This window comes from Cheilinus undulatus, linkage group 11, assembly GCF_018320785.1.
Source record: "Cheilinus undulatus linkage group 11, ASM1832078v1, whole genome shotgun sequence".
Taxonomy (NCBI): domain Eukaryota; kingdom Metazoa; phylum Chordata; class Actinopteri; order Labriformes; family Labridae; genus Cheilinus; species Cheilinus undulatus.
Genome location: NC_054875.1, coordinates 14,358,411 through 14,379,079, shown reverse-complemented (window position 1 = coordinate 14,379,079; position 20,669 = coordinate 14,358,411). Strand labels below are relative to the sequence as shown.

Here is a 20,669-nt window from a genome sequence, read left to right as displayed (position 1 = left end):
TGTTCAAATGCTGCATTTTCTATTTACTTGGGTTGTCTTTGTGAAATATAAAAATTGGTTTGATGATCTGAAAAATTTAAGTGTGATAAATATGCAAAGAACTCAGGAATCCGAAAAATATTTTTCACGGCACTGTATGCCCTTCTAAAAGGTTGCTTTGAATTAGCAAAACAATGCAGAATGAGGTTCAGTGTGAGACAGGGACACTACTATATTTATGCATATTGCCTACTTTCTGTCTGTCTCTATTCCTTCCTGCTCTAGTGGTTAGTCAGTCATGGGCATTTACTTTTTAAGCACCAAACCAACCAGGTGGAGACACAACCTCTATGAACCAATCAGCAAGCTGCTGCCAAACTTTAATTTAGTTCTCCTTTCTGTTGCATTCAGTTTGTTGGACCTTCCTCCACCCCAGCCACTTCCTGTTCAGCTCATCAGTGAATCCTTGCAAAAGCAGACTGAGTTAAGCCAGATACCACACATGAAGCAGAGGGAATACTCTGTACAATGTAAACAATGTGAACACACATCCAAACAGCACAGGAGATCAACCATGACATTAAGTCTCTTAAGGAGACAGTTTTAACAAGACTGGGCCCAATGTTGATCCTAGATGAATACCCTTTCTTGTAGTAAAACTGTGATTTAATGTTTTAATTTTTGGCAATCTGATATCATTGTACAGGAAAGAAAGCCAAACCAAAAGGTGCCTGAGAAAGCAGTTGGCCATCTGTGAATAAAGCTATAGAGAAGTTAATGAAAACAGCAGCACAATGCCTCTACTTATTGTCAAAAACAATACTAACATCTAACGTGTTAATAATGCACACAAACCAATCTTGAAAGTGGGCTCATGGAATAGTTTTATCACAGTGATGCTCCTCTGAACTCCCAGTCTCTGCATGTCTTCATACTGTTATACCATCATTGTGCTAAGAGACATGGAAACTGGACATCTGCCATCCCACAATGGATTGTTCTGTTTTTCTCAATTTTGAATTATTTCAGGGGGTACAGCCAACTGAGAAGGAGCCACTGGAGACAGTTATTGAGCAATCAATACAGTGAATAAATAGTGATGGCGTTTGTTCCAAACATCATTCTTACTCCCTGCTCTCCACTGGCGGAACCATGCTCGCCTTTAGCACTGCAGTCTGTAAGTGAACTCTGGAAAACAGAGAGAGCTGCATGAAGAACTTTTTATTCTGAGGAATTAGCCTCCTGCCATAGATACAAAGCTTCCATTTATTGTTGATAATTCTAACATTTTATAACTGTTTCTTTTTCAGTGCTGGCAGCCACCTGTCTGTTTGCAAGAGCAGGTAAATGTCTTAAATATAATACTACTTCATTTATTAGTCTTTATGTTAAACTAATGCTTTCATATCTGCTTCTAGGTGGCTCTGCTTACACAGTTACCACCTGTGAAGGTAACAACGTCCATCGCCTGAGCTGTGGTATGATTTGATTTCTTTTTTCACACAGGACATAAGTTTACTTTGACATGCCTTGAGAGCTAATTTATACATTTATAATGTTTTTTTTCTGATGTTAATGGTCTGATTTTGTGATCCAGTATGAAAGAATACTGAATAAAAAAGTATTCAGTTTTATTCAAAATACCTGCTGTGTTACAGAGTCTGGAGTGATCTCTGTTCAGTCGGCACTGTATGGACGAGCAGACACTCAGACCTGCAGTGAGGGAAAACCTCCAGGACAGATATCTAACACCGATTGCTCTAAGAGAGAAGCTGAGGATGTCCTCAAGAGAAGGTACAGTCTTTTATGAAACTTGATTTCTGTTGAAGCCCATGTATGTGGTTTAGTAAAATGTCTTGATGCTTCAACATAATTTTTTATTCTTCCTTAAGCCACATTTGTCTTCTCCCTGCTGCAGGTGTGATGGAAAAAAGGAGTGTGAATTAAGCTCAAATGACCTCAGTGTACCAGATCCATGCGTGGGCACTTTTAAATACCTGCAGACCAACTATATCTGCCTTCCAGCAAGTCGGTCCTATTTCTGCTTTTCATTTCTTTGTTACTCTTTATATTAATATGTCATATATAGTAGCTTTCAAAACATACAATATAAATTTGTGATCTTATAACAGTAAAGAAATATTAAACGTGCAAGGCCACCCATAAGGGGGGTTAAAAGGGAAAGCTTTCTGGAGCCCAGCCAAATTTGGGGCCCATAGAGGTCAGAAAATTTTTGGTCCATTGTAAAGTTAAGCTTTGATAACCATACGCCCTTTTTATACCTGAATAATTATCACTCATATCAAAGCAGCATTTATTTATAGTATACAGCCTTCTATGTAAACCCCTCTGCTTAAAACAGGATTGAAATGGGTTTTAAAAAAAAGGCAAAAATGGGTGGAGAGGCTGGTTAAATGGGATTAGTAGCAGGTATGGGTTAACAGCGGAAAAAATGTGTGTATAGTGGCAAAAATTGGATAAAAGTGGCAAAAACCGGCAGATAGAATGGTGAAATGCAGTTGAAATTTGCAAAAATGGGAGTAAAAAGTGGCGAAGAAAAAAATGAGTCAACAGCAGCCGCGATAGGTTGAAAATGGCAAAAATTGGTCAAAAGTGGCAGAAAATGAGGAAAAAAATGAGGTAAAATTGGATTTAATGGCAAAATTGGGTCTAAAATGGGCAGAATATGGGATCAAATGGGTTTTAAAAATGAGAAAAAAAAAGGTTAAAGTGTCAAAAATATGTTTAAAGTTGCTCAAATTAGTGGCAAAAAGCCATGAAAAGGGGCTAAAATGTGTCAAAACTGGCTTAAAGTGACAAAAATGGGTAAAAGGCAAAAAAGGGTGAAAATTGCACAAAATTGCTGAAAAGTGACAAATAACAGTGGCAAGAAAATGTTGGAAAAAGCAGTTAAAATGGGTTTAAAAAAGTGGCACAATTAAATAATTTCAACATCAGTACCTAATTATAGTTTGACACAGTTTTAAGTTCTAAAATGAAGTAACTTTTAGCCAGGACACTTGTACCAATGCTCCTGATCCATCAACCATGCATTAATACTATCAATACACCACAACAGGAGACGGCCCATTCCCTGGGTTTGTCAGGGGCCTGCCAGATCTGTGGGCAGGCCTGTCTGTGTGACAGAGAAGGCCGATGAAAACTAATTTAGCTCCTATCTTTTAACTTGAACTTACCTTGACTTGTGATGTACACTCACTGATCACTTTATTAGGTATACTTGCTTAACTGCTTATCAATGCAAATGTTCAATCAGCCAACCACATGGCAGCAACGATTGTACTCAGATATGTCGGCATGGTCTAGAGCATCAGTTCTCAATGTTTTTTTTCAGTGATTTACCCCCTGTGAAATATTTTTTCAGCCAAGTACCCCTTAACAGCACAAAACATTTTTGGCTGGAAATAAAAAGACGTTAAACAGTGCTTTGACATCAGTATAAGATTTATTTAACTTTGTAATTGATAATTGATTTGTAATTGATAAGCACTTTTTAAAATTTTAAACATTTGAAAAAAAATGAAATTTTAATAATGCATTGCTATATTCATGGCAAATCTCCTTATCACTAGAATATGAGCGTTCAAACTAATGTAGTGAAAACAAAACCATTTTAAACTCCATCAGTGTGCAAAACACTAATCATTTGTAGTGCTCTCTCTTGAACTATTTAGTAATAAAAACATTGAACTAACAATTTGTTTCAAAAAGAAATAATTACCTTAATCATAAATAAAGACTTGTGCATAAAAAAATAGTTAACATCTTAATGCCCCATTTAAGGATCCATTAAAGATCTCTTCTCAAACTGAAATCAGGAACTTAGTTTTATATAAACATTACCACACAAAAAGAAAAAAAAACATATTTATAAGGAAAATTAGATATATTACCAACTGTACAATTTTGTATAGGAACTTACACTTATGTTTTATTTAGATATTTATAAATTATTCAAAAGGATTTTTGCATGGATGCTATTTTTCAAATATATATATTTGAAAATCCACGTACCCTGGGGGTATGCGTACGTTTATTTGATGGACAGATTTTTTTTAATTGCACACAATGCAAGGAAACATAAACATGTAGTCTAAATGCAAATCTGTTAATCTGTGCTAATCTTGTTGTTTTAATAGTTCATCAGGAGACATGTGAGCACTCCTATGCACACCTGGAGTGTGGTAAGATCAAGTCTCCCCCTCATTTTATGCCTGATGCATCAACATAAAAGATGTGAGTGTAGTTGTTCTCTTACTGTCTATTCTTCAGTACTAATCTTGTACTTGCTTCTCTTTTAAGATGCCGGGCAAGCTATATCTATCCTCAGTGCTGACTATGGGCGTAGAGACCAGACCACATGTTCATATAGACGGCCTGTTGCTCAAATTACAAATGTCTACTGCTCACATCCCACCAGCAAAGTTGCTGATAGGTACAACTTCCATCTCTTGTTGTAACGGTGCCGAAATTAAATAAATGTTGAAATCCAAATCATGATTTACTTTGACGCTACAATTCATAGACAGCTATGCACTTTGAGACAATGTTATCTAATTTGCCATAAAATGTGTTTTATGTGATCCAGCATAACCTCATAACGACTTTTTGCTATTCTTAATTCTGCCCTCACAGCTGTAATGGGAGAAACAGCTGTACAATTAAAGCCAGCAACTCAGTGTTTGGAGACCCCTGTGTGGGTACTTACAAGTACCTGGAGGTGGCTTACGTGTGTGAATGTAAGTGGCTTGAAATGCAATTTCAATCTACCAAAGCTGACCTGCAGTCCAAATGTGAAAAATAGTTCGTTTGAATTCAGTACAGCATGGTAAATCTTTGGATACAGTGTACATGTTAGCACATGGGAGAGTTTTTTACAGTGACAATCATCTGAAATGTAAGGCTTATCATCTGATCTAAGCGTTAAAATGTAAGTATAGTTAACTTGGTTTGATGTTAGAATTAAATCTGTAATAGTCAGAGTCTGTCCTGATGAGGTTTGAATGTTGTTATTTTGCCAATAACTCAGATATGTCGCTGAAAGGGATCTTTAAACTCTTTTCTTTTGTTGTTTACAGATCCTGTGAGCTCTAAAGATGAGCCCCTCTGAACATTTACAATAATATCAATGCAAAATTAATGAATAAAATACTTTCACAAATACTATATGCTTGTTCAGTTTATGATTAAGTTCTATTACCTTGCCTCTGTGTTGATAATAATAAAGCTCCTCCTTTAGTCAAAGTGTTTCTCTCTGCTGATCTTTTACTGTACATCTGTAAACAGTTTTTTTTTTTTTTTTTAACAAAACAGCTCATCCTACTAGACTTTTAAGTTGTCCTCGGGTAATTTTTTACCCATTTTCAAGATGTTTACAGAAAATAAAGTATTTTTTTCCCACCTAATTACTTAAATGGATGCCTCCTGGGCTGCACAGTGTAGCACAAGGTTAGAGCTGTTGCCTCAGCAGCATGAAGGTCCCTGTTTTGCTTCCCGGTCAGGGCCTTTCTGTGCACAGTTTGCATGATCTGACTGTGCATGTGTGGGTTCTCTTTGGGTACTCCAGCTTCCTCCCATCACCAAAAACATGCTCATTAGGTTAGTTGATCACTCTAACTTGGCCGTAGGTGTGAATGTGAGTATGCATGGTTGTCTGTCTCTATATGTCAGCCTTGCGATTGACTGGCGACCAGTGCAGGGTGTACCCTGCCTCTCACCCAATGACAGCTGGGATAGGCTCCAGCACCCATGTGACCCCCAACGGGATAAGTGTTATAGAAAATGGATGGATAGATGGATGCTCCTTTCCACACCCTTTGCAAATACCTTTCATGACAAGTTCGATAATAAGGGGTTGTTATGAAAATAAAGTGTTTTTTTGTCTTGGGATATATGATCATAACTACAGCCAAAACATTTTCCGCAAAATCTGACAGCAAAACAAGGCAACATTTCCTGTAAATGAGGCATATTGAGTGATGTACAGAATCTCTGTGCAGGCATTAATCCATAATTTTATTTTAGTCCATTTTGCATTGATACTGAGTACCTTTTTTATGTATATATATTTTCTTTTTAGATAACAAAGCAAGTTCTTCTACGGATAATGAATGATCTCTGAAAACCACAATGTTATCATATAAGTGGGTGAATAAAATACATGAATGCATGCTTCTGTAGTGATATGTTTTTATAACGTTTGTTAGATTTGGACGGGGGCTGCACAGCAGCTTCAGTGCAGGGGTTAGTGCTGTTGCCTCAAAGCAACAAGGTCCCTGGCGTGTTCCCCGGTCAGGGCCTTTCTGTGCGGAGTTTGCATGTTCCTCCCGTACACGAATGGGTTCTCTCCAGCTATTCCGGTTTCCTCCCACCACCAAAAACATGCCCATCAGGTTAATTGGTGACTCTAAATTGGCCATAGGTGTGAATGTGAGCGGGCCTGCTCTGTTGCTGTGCAGATAAACCTCTAAGTCATTTCAGTGGGAGGGAAATATTATTCCTATCAGTTACGGCTTTGTGTTTGAATGACCTGCAACCAATTTCTTTGAGAATTCGAGAGACAGAAAAAAGAGGGAATGTAAAGACCCACATGGGACCAGTAGGCTAACTCTTGTAAATAAGGGGAACAATTGGAGTAAACACATTTGAAGATAAACTGAATCCAGTGATAATGTTGTGTTGATTTGGGTTGAAAGAAACTTACGCAAGTAAAGCTTCACTGTCACTCTAAGATCAGGAATATCAGGTTGAGCTCCATCATGATGACTCTTGAGTCATCAGGGTGTTCTGGTTATTTCCAGAAGGCAGCTGAGTAAAGAAAACAATAGGTGCTTCATTACACTTCAGGAAGTAAGAAAAACAAAGAAAACAAGGAAAACAAACAGGGAAGCACCCTAACCCTTACCCTAACCCTAACCCTTACCATCTGTTTGTGATTTCACACTCACGCACAGTTCTGATAAAATTGTGGCCTGATGTTCCTGGTTCCTTGAGGAAATAAAGACAGAAAAACAAAAGTAGGATGTCAGAACAAGCAGGTAATGTCAATTGTAGTTTACTTTTAGACAATCAGACCTTGTTAGAGTAAAAGAAATCTATCAAAAAGAAAAGAAGAACCAATCTAGTCTTTGGAATTTTACATTAATTTCTATGAAAGCCTGCCACTTACAGGTGTATCCAAAAAGTTTAAATATCATAAAAAAGTGTTTTTTTTTCTGTGAAAACTCCTATTTCTTGTCAGTTTTTTCTCTCACTCAGGTTATACACACAACCACAATCAACAATGTATACTGCTGACTTGACATTTGTCCAAGAAGACAAAACTGACACCCTCTGTGATGAGAGAGGTCTTTGCTGAGAGGTTAGGCTCGGTATCAAAAATAAATAAAGTGCGGTAAGAACAAACAACAAGTATGACCTTAACCTTCAGAGGATTGACAAACAAAGCAGATTCAAGAACTTAGGAGAGCTTCACAAAGAGTGGACTGAGGCTGGAGTCAGTGGATCAAGAGCCACCACACAGACAGGTCCAGGAAATGAGCTACGAGTGTCGTTTTCCTAGTGTCGAGCCATTCCTGAACCACAGACGTCATAAGAGTCTCACCTGGGCTGTGGAGAAAAACACCCAGACTGTGGCTCAGTGGTCCGAAAGTCCTGTTTTCAGATGAGAGTTCATTTTGAATTTTATTTGGAAATCAAGGGCCCAGAGTCTGGAGGAAGATCACAGAGGCCCAGAATCCAAGGTGCTTGAAGTCCAGTGGTTTCAGTTTCCATAGTCAGTGGTTTGGGTGCCATGTCATCTGTTTGCCCACTGTGCTTTATCAGAGTCAACGCCTTCAGCCGTCTACCAGGAGGATTTTGATCACTCAGTACTATCTGCTGAGAGATTTTGTGGAGAAAACAGATCTCCTTTTCAAGCAGGACTTGGCACTTGACCACAGGAAAGGCCTCAATAATAGGCCTCAGCAGGGCCACAGGCTGCTTGCCCAAGTGTTATGTTTTATTGTTGCAACTATTTGTGCAAAAGGAGTGTTTGCCAACTACTAAGTGCACAAATAAACATCATTTTTCAGATTGTCAGCATTTCTGTTGTGATGTCCTAATATTTTTAGATAGTGTATTTTTGATTTTCATGAGCTGTAAGCTGTAATTATCAATAATAAAACAAAAAGTCCCCAGTTGTTTGCCTTTGAATGGATGAATCTAGAAAACATGGAAGCAAAAATGAACTTTTTCATGATAGTGTAATTTTCTGAGATGCGCCTGCACCTAGATATTCAGTATGTCTGAAATGCACACAAACACAGAGAACACACAGGGACTGGTGACTTTGGGCGCTTGGAGCCTTGCTCAGGTACATCCTGGCCATGCTCAGAAAGAAAACAGCCCCTCATCAGCATTTAGTCCTGATCTATACTTATACTCAGTTCACATTAGAGCTTGAAGTTGCTGACCCTCCTCTGTCACTCTGCATCCTTACAGACTGAGCTCAGCTGCCACACCCTGCAGCAGCTTAAATGTCTCATCTTTGTTTTTATGTGGTGTGGGTCAAAATAATGAAAAATCTTTTCCATCTACTCATCACCATAACCCTCCAACAGGAAACGACTGTCCACTTCTATTGTTAAACCTTACAATGAAAACATTCTGGTTTGAATCATGCTCACTTGTTGGCACAAATGTATACAGGTGTGTTGCACAAGGTCAAGCTATTGCTTAACAAGGAAGCAACAACAGCATAAATTCAGGTGCCTACAAAGTAAAGTCACAGTCAGTCCTGCTGCTCTCACTAGACTGGATCTTCAAAAAAACATGCACCGCTTCAGACTCCGTGACCCACTCTGTGAGTATACAAACATGGAGAAAAAAATAATTGTGTAATCCTAATAAGACTACTGGGGGTAAAGTTTATTTTTGTATGTCCTGTATCTAATTTTAAAGCTTAGATTTATTTAGAATAATCACTAAAATTACAACAGATGCTTATGCACATGTATAATGTTATTGTATAATACTGTATGGTATTTTATCAAAATGATCCATAGAATTTCTGCAAACAGGAGAAAATATATCTTCACCTTTTCCATGATTGAAGGCAACCTAATAGATATTAGTAGAGATAAGACTACAATTTAAATGCATAGCATAAATATGTCCCTGGTAGTGACCATCACTTTATTTCACAAAACTTTATGGAGAAAATAAAAGTAGGCTAAATTATGCTTTTCTAAAGCATATTCATTTGCACACGTGCAAATGAAAATATTTATTTAGAAATAAATATTTTCATTTGCACACGTGCTTATAACTCTCTGCCTTGAAACCTGATGCACAGCATTGGGAGTCACATTGCACATTGTTTTCCTTTTTAGATAATTGATTTGCCATTGTTTTTTGTTTCATGTTTGTTGTTCCTTGTAAAAGTTGAAAGATTTTAAATAAAAAACTTTAAAAAATCTCTATATATTTTAAGACTGTCCCTTAATCTATTAAAATGAAACTTCAATATAAAATTCTGCATTCATTTTTAAAGATTATGTTTAGCTGTATCTTACCATAGATGTCAGCTATTTGTACAGTTTATTTCAGGACCATGGCTTTTCAGCATCATTAGAAGGAAAATACCCAGACACTATGCTTGCTGTTGTGGGTTTTCCTGAGAGCCTCCTGAATCTACAACATGAAACCCAACAGCCTTAAATATTTTCTTTTGTTCCTCTTAAAGGAGTGTGCAGAGATACCTTTGTTTCCTGATATGCCGCATGTTTTTCTGCCTTGTATCCTTTCACAAGGACACTTCTTTTGAGCCATATATATGGTACATACACAATCATGATTTCTCTTTCAGGTACAGATTACAAAGATATTACACCACATTCCTTAATGTTTCATTTTAACTTTGGGTTAACACAACTTCCTATTAACTGCCACTGATGTTTTGAAATACCCCTTTTCTGTACACGTTTGTGAACATGTAGTGAGATCGCTCTTTCCTCTTTTCCAGTGCTGGCAGCCATAGGTGTGCTTGTGGCATCAGGTAAATAAATGAGCAAATGACTGAGAACGTTGTTGCTTTATTTGGGTCGTACAGCTTTGAAAACTTTTCGACTTACATTTTCAAATCTGTTGGTTTAGTTGTCTCCGTAGAGAGAGATATCACCTGTGATGATGCCCAGAGTGTCCAGCACCTTAGCTGTGGTAAGAGGTTTTTTTTTTCAACTGCCGAGAGCCTTACTAAGAGTTCAAATCAAAATCATTAAAATCAAACATGATGCCCTGAACTTGCTTCCTAATTTCTCAATGTGTGTGTATCAGAACATGGAGTGATCAGTGTGACAGCTGCATTGTATGGGCGTGCAAACACTCGCACCTGCAGTGCAGGCAGACCTCAAGAACAGCTCCAAAACACAAACTGCGCTCAGGAAGGCACCATGGAAATCCTCAAGACAAGGTACACATTACAACTACGTGTGATTCTAGATGTGGCTGTTGTTGGCATTGAAGTTCCTCTTTTACTGGGATGGCCATCAGAGAACAACTGAATAACATGATTTATAAATGCTGATGTGAATCCCAAAGAAAAGCCTGATCAATAAACCACCTTGGGTACAATAAGAGTACACAACAGCTTATTGGTATTTTGCTTGGTCTCTTAAGTGAATGCATGACTATCAGCGATTGAAGGGATGCAATCTTGTCAAATTAGAACTGATGATGTTGGGCTGGTCTGGTCGGGAGCAAAAATAAGAAACCTGTGAGCACATAATTTAAACAAAGGAGGGCATGTGTAGCTGAAATCAAGCATAGATCCTTGTGGAACCTCATTGAAAAGAAATGACACAGAGTTTTCTTGCTAAGTAAGGAACAGAACTCAGCATGGATGCTGTTAGACGGTCACCAGAGATTCTCCCCACCTGAGCTTACATGCAAATTATTTCAGCTTAATTGTTCTGGCCTCCTGATAACCAGCCCACACCTGGGGACCCAGTATGAAGTGAACTGGATCAGGTCCAGAAAAGCATGTAAAGTGCTTGTAAAAGTGCAGTTGCCATTCCCATTAGACACATAGTCTTGCCAACAATACCCAAAAATGCACCAAAGAAAAGTTGTAACAAAGAAGTAAAGTGTTTGTGAACTGCAAAAGAGGAATCCGCCAGAAACTCTGGAGAGTTAGGCCAGAGAGTTACTGGTCTTACTGGTTGAAGGGGGAAGTAGCATATTTCTATTACTGAGTTTGTAGCTGTGGACTTCCTGGTAGCACAAATCTTTTCACAGTATGATGATCTCTCTTAATTTTTCCTGAAATATCCATGTTTTCATAACTTTAGCAATACTGTGGAATAACCCCCATAAGTAGTTTGTCTTTCATCAGACTCACCTGGTGAACTAATGACCAAATCTGTCTGAGATTGATGTCAGTGATGGAAATGGACGGGAGAAGCAGCACAACTGAAAACTTTAAGTAAAACAAAAAAATAATGTTTGTTTAATTGGAGTCATATTTGCATAATAATTTGGGACACCGTATTCATCAATTCTCTTGCTCTTCCATATCTTATGTTTTCATTTATCATTATTAATAGAATCCTATTATCTTTCACTGACTCTTATATTTTAAATTGTTTTTTTATCATTTACTTCTTTAACTGCCAGTCAAGATCTACCTGTGTCATTTTCATTTCTTTCATTTGCAATATTTCTTTGTTGTGTTCACATTTTGTTCTTTCCCTCTTGTTCATCTAAATACTAAGACAATTTATGAAAAGAGCTGCCAAAGTTAACATAGTTTCAGGGCCGCTGTTATTACTGTGGGCAGACCTGATGATGTGTGACTGAGGTGTGTGGTGTAAAAAGCTCTTTGAATAGTCTGGGAACTAGAAAAGCACAATCCAAGCTCAAATCCACTTACCAATTACAATCATTCTGTTAAAAAGGATGCATGATGCTTGTCTTAACCTGTGTTAAACACGCTGTTTGTGACCCACAGGTGTGATGGCAAGAAGGTTTGTGAGCTAAACACCAGAATAGTCCGCACTTCTGATCCCTGCCCTGGCATCTTCAAATACCTGGAGACCAACTACACCTGCCTCCCAGCATGTTAGTCACATATTTGCACCAATCCACTAAAGAAAAAGAGCTGTGACTCTAATGTGATATCTAATGTGGTTCATTTATGCTACTTTCACAGTGCGTGTTACAACGTGTGAGCACGCTTATGCACACTTGACTTGTGGTAGGTTACTTTTGACTGCATACCCTCACTATGAATGTATCTGAAGAGCACTGTACTTATAATACTTCTACTTTTATTAATTCTCTCATGACACATTTTTTTCCCCTCTTTTGTCCTCCTGTTGCCAGATGTTGGGCAGGTTATCTATGTCTATGGTGCTGACTATGGACGCCGTGACCGCACCACATGCTCTTATCAAAGACCTGAGTCTCAGCTCCAAGACACAACCTGCACAGAACCCACTACAGTAGTGGCTGAGAGGTACAATCCCTGCTCTCTGTCAACATATATGCCTGAGGTTTATGGAATCAGAATCACATTGTACTTTAATGTATAACTACAGTAGAGGGATGCTCACACATATTTAGTCAAAAATAACAAGATTTTGTGTTCTCCATTATAGAATAAAGCCTTAGTTCACTCCTATTTCACTCTGTTTCCACAGATGCAATGGGCAGAACAGCTGTGTGGTTAAAGCCAGCAACTCGGTGTTTGGAGACCCCTGTAGGGGTACTTACAAGTACCTGGAGGTGGCTTACGTTTGTGAATGTAAGTACAACAGTCGCAGCTGTTTCCTTAATATCTTTAAAAGCTGGTCATTTGTCCAGGTGTGACAAGGGAGACATAACGAGGTGGTGGCACTAAAGATGCAGCAGTGTATAGCTTAAACGTGGTATGAGCATAATTTGCATTCATTTGCATATCTCTGAAGCATCTTTGCTGACAAAGTTTAAATGGAAGTATGTATACTGTCTTGCTGTTAACCAACCAGTCACTCAAATATTTTTTCACCTTTAAATCTTCCTTTTTCTATTCCAGATCCCATAGGCTATCCAAAAGGATACGAAGACATGCTGAAATAAAACAAGCATCTGATACAAATGTAATAAATGACAATAGTCAGAACAATGTTTTCCTATAAGCACTCAGGCTAAGTGTGTGAGATTTTAGAGGTACAGTGTGTAATATTGCGCCTAGTTGCATCAAGCAGAATGAACTTGAATATGAAACATAATATTTGTGAGTAGGTCCGTCTAAATTAGTGTTAAATCACCTGGATATACAAAATTGTTTTATTTTCATTTACTTAGAATAAGCCTTTTATTCATACATAGGGAGGGTCCTGCCATCTTAGATTTTTGCATCTTGCATGTTTCTACAGCATCACAGAAGGCAACAAATAACAGGCACCCATTTTTCAAACCCAACGATTAACACCAGAGATGAGCACTGCAGTCTAGATTCTCTTCGATGTTACTAATATCACCAATTTTACACACTGCACTTTCACATTACAATATACAGAAATAAATAAATGTGTGAAATGAAGCAAATATTCTGTCCAGCATTATTTGTGTTTTTTTTTCTATCATACAATGTTGCAAATGTGCTTAGAATACTTAAATCTATTTAAAAGTGCACAAGCAATGCTTCATAAAGCCTCTTATTAAGTTAAGTGTCATGGTAGAGATTGCTGCTTGTTGTTTCCGGTTCCTTCTGTAAGACCTTTGGCAAAAAGTGGGTTGGGGGGCTGTTTTTAGAAGGTCACAGATGTGTGTGGAAATCAGCTGCAAAAAGTAGATGACGCACAGAAGCCCCAAGCATAGACATACATGAGCGTCTTTTAAAAAAAGAATATTATGCAAACATTTTCATCCCTGTGATTTACATCAGAGTTAAATTCCCTTTTTTTCTCATTTAAAGTGAAACATTTCAGTACTTTTTTGTTTGAATCCTGATGATAACAGCTTTCAAACATAGAAAAAAATCCACTATCTCAAAACGTTTGAATATTGTGTAAAAGTCAAATTTTCAAAGGTTTCCAGAGCCTTTTTTTTCTCTTACCCTGGTTCAATACACACAACTGCAATCATGCAGAAGACTGCTGTCCAAAGACAATCACTGACACCTTCACAAGGAGGGTAAGCAACAGAGGGCCAGCACTAAAAGGCCAGGCTGTTTTCAGAGGCTGTATCTAAGCATATTTATGGAGAATTGACAGGAAAGGGAAAGTGTGAAAAGTTGCTCAAGAAACAGGGATGAGCTCAGCCTTCAGTGGATTGACAGACAAAGATTCAAGAACTTAGAGAGACTCATAAAATGCTGACTGAGACTGGAGTCAGTGGATCAAGAGCCAGCTCACAGATGGGTCCAGAAAAATGTTGTTGGAGATGTTGTGAAATGTTGTGTCCCTAGTGTTCAGCCATTCCTGAAACACAGATGTCATAGTTGTCTCCATGGGTGTAGCATGGGGGGGTGATACTGATTACTCTGCCCCATAGTAGGGAGAGGCCCCTGAGAAGCCTGCAATGAAAGTGTGTTTTAATGTATTTTTGTCTTAGTAATTTATGTCAAAAGCGACTAAATGAATCTGCCAACAGACTGAAATTTGTATCAAATAGAATAAATAAATTACTGGGGGGCCTCTGTTCCTCCCTTAAAAATGTCTAAACTGTGTAGTCCAGTGCTGTGAAATAATGCAAGTGAATTTGATTTAATCTGTATAAAAATATTGCTCACAAATGGGGAAATTATGGCTCAAAATACATTAAAATGCATAGATAGTTGTAAAAATTACACAAGATTTGTTGCTTGGCTGGCCAGTTAAGTGATCCCTGTGTAATATACTTAATGGGGGCTCAAAATCCCTAACTATACGCCCCTGGTTGTTTCACCTGGCCTAAGGAGAAAAAGAGCAGTGCTTAGTGGTCCAAAGTCCTAACCTTACAAAGCAGATGGATATTCCCATTATGTTTCTCACTGGCAAATCCATCTTGAAAAGCTTCCGTCTGAACTGTTGACAGGACTAATCAGCGACGAGGGGCAGTACTTTCAGACCGCTAGACTTTTTTCGTCCCCGGTCAAAATGACCGGCAGTCCTCAAGAATTCCGGCCATTTAGAACAACTACCGGACATTTGCTTTAACATTACTTTGCTGCATTAACAGCAGCAAAATGCATAAATCTGATATTCTGTGATACATTGATACATACAAGTCTGTGCTAAATGGGACTGAGGACACATTTTTATTTCCAAACCTGACCCAAAACTCAGACAGTAGAAACCAAGCCAACAGTAAACCTGAGTAATTATTACCCTGTTATTACAGACTGGTAGACACGTATGTATGCACACATGATTAGACCCTAGAACCATCTGCACAAAGACTTGCCCTTATTTTTCTTTGTGTAAGTGGTTTAAAGTATCAAAATAAGCCTGTTAGCACATTGGCCGCTACCATAACTTAGCAGCTTACAACAGCCAAATACCATCCTCCACCGACAACAACGACGTATCTAAACATAACTCTCCAGTGCTCTGTTAACTGGACACCACGTTTGAACTCTACATTTCAAATGAAAAATCAATCTTACCGTCAGTTGCTAATATCAGTCCCCATGATGATATCACTGTAACCTCTGCCAACGCTGAAAACCCAACCATCCTAATTTATTTGGACTAGTCCCGAAAAGACAAAAACTCCACAGCAGATGGTCCGGTCCAGTCCTCCTCTCATTAAGGGCTTATCCAAGACTACTTCTGCATACATAATTAGCCATGTGCTTGCCGTCTGAGGAGATAAACAACCCCAGCAGCAGGATAGTAGCTGTAGTAAGATTAGGCAACTTTTAGTTTATATTAAAGCATTCTCGCAACATATCTTCTAGATTACACAAAATATAATATGCAAGTATTCAGTATTTACTAATCAGGGCATTTGCATGTTTTCTGCCGGACATTTTGACCGGTTATATTTTTATCTGCTGGACTTCCACCCTTTTTACCGGCCAATGACCGGTAAATGCCGGCTAACGGAAAATCAGCGCTATAACACAAGTTTTATCAGAACTTGACAATATTTCCTCATTAAAAGAAGAACAAAGAACAGCATTGAGTTGTTTTCTTTTCAGTACTTGCCATGGTTCACGTTATTCCTCGGTAGCTGCCATGCGCACCTCGGTTGTAGCTACGTCTTGTGTTTTGTTGCTCTGATTGGCCCGTAAAGATGTGACAGATAGAATGTTTATCCAGTCACACTCCGAGTTTTTAATCAAATCCTCTGCCCTTTCCCAACCGCTTAGTTTTGAAGGTTTTCCAGATGGATGTGTGAAACAAATCAATGAAAGTTAATTTTGAATTTCATTTGGAAACCAAGGTCCCAAAGCCTGGAAGAAGATCAGAATCCACAGGAGAATCCAAGGTGCTTGAAGTTCAGTATTTTCAGTTTCCACAATCAGTGATGGACTGTGCGTTATCAAGCCCAGAGTCAACGCTGTCCGCCATCTACCAGGAGATTTAGGAGGACATCGTGCTGCCATACTAATTCCATGCTGCTTTTCTTTTCCAGCAAGTCCAGTAGTCCAGCAAGACTTGGATCCTGCCCACAGTGAAGCCAAAACTACCAGAAACTGGTTCACTGGCCATGGCATTACCATGCTAGATTGGCAAGCCAACTCACCAAATCTGAACCCTGTTGAGAATCTCTTGGGAAATGCCAAGAGGACGATGAGAGACAGAAACAGCTGGTTCAGAGCAGGGCTGACACAGAGAGGTTTTAAGTCATAAAATACTGGAGTGTTTTTTCAGCAACAAATTTCACAGGCATGTTTTGGGGGGCCTCTGAGACCAATATAAACTTTTCTTAAAGGGGTAAAATATATGACCTTTAAAAACAAATAATCAGGCTATGGGATTTCGATTTCTGGTTTAGAATGTGCGGATTAAACTTATCAGGTGTGGATGACATGTGCTGAAATATCCAGAACACCATGATACTGTCTGTGCTCTATTGCAATAAACAGATCAACAGATAATGAACAAAGAGGCTCAAATCTGGTGACAATTGTGCCTGCTCTGAGTCCTCTCCTGGTGCTTCAATCAAAGAGGTAAAAGGGGGAAAATCTGGTCCCTCTCAAAGCACCAAGAGACCTCACGGCCCTGAGCCTGAGATATAGAGCAAGAAACCCAAGCCTGACCTCGTGTATCAAACTCTTTTTGTCTTTTCATAACAGATAACTCAGATAAAACTTTTGTTTGATTCGAGCCTGAGGCCATTCCTGATGATGAGCTGGGTGACCTGCCTTCCACCTGCTCCAGACCTGGTGTACCTATACACACTTCTTTTCTTTTCTAACTTGTTCCATATAGCACACATCCTCATGTACAATATTCAGTTAATTAAAGCAGAGCTGCATGGGAGTTTTTTTTTCAGTCACTAGAGGGCAGTGAAGCCTTTCTGCTGGCGTCGAACTTGAACTGTAGCAACAGTCAGACATACTGTTCACTTAGAGGCAGCAAAACCTGATGCAGATTAGAGTTAAGGGAGCATCTATACTTCAAGTTATCTTCTTTTAAATGTATTTTTGTGGAAAAAATAAGTGTTCTTGCACCTTGCGCCAGGTAAAGCATATAAACATGTTGGTAAAACTACATGTGCAGATGTGCTGGCTTGTAATATCAGTGTAATTCAGTTTGGTTTTAGTTATTCATTAACATAAACTTATTCACAGCTTCACAATACTGAGTGAAATTCAATAAATAGCCTACAGAGACTTCATAAAAGCAACAAAAACACTATAGATATCAGAAAAGCTGACAACAGCTGATCAAGAAATGAAAAGAAAAGGAGCATGTTTCTTCTTCTTTTCTGTGCTTAAACCTTTTCTCACTCATTACAATTTCACTTCACAAAAGGGAACATTAAAAGCATTTTAACTTGAACACAATAAAGTTCAAAAGCTGTGTCAACATCTTTTGTCAAACCACTCGAAAACAAGTACCACGGCCTACCATTTAAAACAGTGGGTAAAGGTTCACAAAGGTCATCAAAATATCAGCTCTCTGTATTATTAATGAGCATGATTAATAGGGTTAAAAGGTCACTATAACGCAGACTTTATGGGTTAGAAAAAGGGATGAACACAACAGAGCTCATAATAGACGATAAGGACTCTAGGAATATAAACGTCAGCAGTTTTAAAAGAGTCATAAAGTGACAGGCTGGAATTTTAAAATTGTTTGAAAAAAGTATTTACAGTAAAATATTGAGAATAAATTTGATAGAATCAGTATAAAAGAGTGTATGACTATGGAGTTTAACATTTGATTTGTTTTCTGATTCTCCACCAAACATTAAACATGTTAAAGTTCATAAAGTTAAAACCATCAGATATAAATCTTTCCTTTAGTCAGTTATTTCTGTTTATAAGATTATGAAGAGCAGCAGTCTGTCTGTCAGTAAGAAACACATTTTAAATCATAGCCAGGTCAAAAAAGTGTATATCAGTCTGATTGTTAGTGAGCATCAGGTTTGATCATCAGCCCTCACACAGAAAGATTAGGCTAATAAATAATTTTTGATAGAAAAACAGATGGACAGATAGATATTTTTTAAATATGTTTTTCACCTTTATTTGGCTTTAATTAACAGATATACAGTGTATTATACTGCCATAGCATTAGCCACATCAACTAAATTGACTCTAAAATTCTAGCTGATCTAACTCTAGAAGTATAACATTTTTGAAGTTTATGGATAAAGTTTAACAAAATGGCTGTCCCTGATTGAGGAAGCCTTTGACTTGTATAAAATTGCTGACCAAGATTCAATGGTTACCATAACTCAACTAAAAGTGCATCAGTTTTGAAGTTCATGGATAGAATTGATCAAAATGGCTGCCTCCTAATTGAGCAAGCCCTTGATGTGTTCAAAATGGCTGACCAAGATTCAATGGTTACCATAACTCAACTAAAAGCGCATCATTTTGTAAGTTTATGGATAGAATTTAACAAGATGGCTGCCTCCTAATTGAGCAAGCGTTTGATTTGCACAGAATGGCAAATGGCTCCTGATCATACAGTAACTCAAGCTTTATTTCAATGTCCCTCCTCTCCTCTGCAAGTTTTTGTGACCCACTAGCACCCACTGTTGACCCCAAAGGGGGTCCAGAGCCATTTGAAAAACAACCAAGCATCTGTCACCCATGATCAAAATGTTTAAAAGCATGAACTAGCTGACTGTTAACACTGGTTTTCATTGTTAAATCATGAAACAAACTCCCTTTCCTGGCTCTGTTCAATGTTGGCTCATCACTGTCCATGAATCTCATTACATGAATCTGTAAAGAACATAGAGCTTTGACCCTTGCTAAAATGTTTAAATCAAATAAAGGCAAAGGAAATTAAGCTAACACTACATGCTAATTACTTTATTTTATACCATGGTCTTGGTGAATACTCGATTCTGATTGGCTCTGGAAATTCAATTGGTGTCAATTAACTTCTGATATACGGGCACCTTATGAACTTCTCAAGTAGTCCCAGTCAAAAAAATCTATCTTCTAAAACTGACTCATTTAAAATATTATTTTACAAAATATTTATCATTAATTTTCTTTTCTGTGCTCATTTCGTTTCAGTCTGTCTCTCTACAGACTGTCTGAGCCATGTTCAGAGTTAAAAACTTTGGGGATTTTCCACAAAAAAGGTTAAAGATAAACAGTCTAAAAGTGCCCTGATCTTGATTCCTTGGTTGCTAGTTTTCTCAAAAGGGGAACTTCTAATCATGACCTCATTTCAACCCAAACCAACTCTCAGACAGCCACAGGAAATTTTGCTCTACAGAAAAAGTGAAATCTCGTGAAGATTTTGCTCCACCTTCAGACTTTTCGACTCTCTAAAGGATTAAAGATTCACTTTGATTCAAGAGAAAAAATCCGCTTCTGTCATGGCAAATGTAAGATTTTAACTCTTTCATTATCTCTGCTTTTCACTTTAACCATTCAGACTTTAAAACTAGACTACACCTCAGAAATGTAACAATTTTTGAGAGAAATATCTTTAAAATCTTTAAATATATATATTTTTTGCAATGATTTAACGCGTTCAGTAGTTTCTGAAAAGTTCAAAGAAAAATCCTCATTTTGAAAAACATCCAAGCTAGCACAGACAAACCGTTCAAGCTAGCATGAATAAAGTGTCTGAAACTTGGATTTTTGAACGTTTTTATCAGATTTTTGTCAGTAAAAAGTGAAAATGTGTTTTGTGGTCAAATATTTAAAGTTATAAGTTAACTTTTTAACAGTCATGAGGAAAAACAACCTCAGTCTAGATGTTTTTACACTCATCAGTCTGACTCTCTACAGACGGTCTCAGTCTTGTTGTTTGGATTTACATGAGGAAATAAGTGGACATTACATGCTAGGAGTTAAATTGTTATGAATTTTGTGTATATCTGTGCACACATTTCCTTTCATCACATTTGTAAAGTTAGCATGTATGTGATTTATGAACAAAACGGGCGACAGAGTCCCTGATAGCTTTGGTTCCTCTTTAGATCACATCAGTACTTAAACTTTAAAGAAACCACAACAATAGTTCACACACTTCATACTGAGTTAATTAAACAATTCAACAGATATAATACTCTGAATTACA

At 37.9% G+C, this 20,669-nt stretch overlaps 1 protein-coding gene across 1 annotated transcript; it reads left to right on the top strand.

The window, feature by feature from the left end:
* Positions 1-1,065: 1,065 nt before the first annotated feature.
* On the top strand, positions 1,066-13,110 carry LOC121517143 (rhamnose-binding lectin-like). The gene is made up of 18 exons (XM_041798683.1): positions 1,066-1,156; positions 1,290-1,322; positions 1,398-1,457; positions 1,638-1,773; positions 1,898-2,007; positions 4,140-4,184; positions 4,303-4,435; positions 4,636-4,739; positions 5,079-5,083; positions 8,689-8,842; positions 10,004-10,036; positions 10,135-10,197; positions 10,315-10,450; positions 11,987-12,096; positions 12,188-12,232; positions 12,361-12,493; positions 12,678-12,781; positions 13,052-13,110. The coding sequence occupies exons 1-18, from the start codon at positions 1,132-1,134 to the stop codon at positions 13,093-13,095; spliced, it is 1,473 nt and encodes a 490-aa protein (XP_041654617.1). The 5' UTR covers positions 1,066-1,131; the 3' UTR covers positions 13,096-13,110.
* Positions 13,111-20,669: the final 7,559 nt, after the last annotated feature.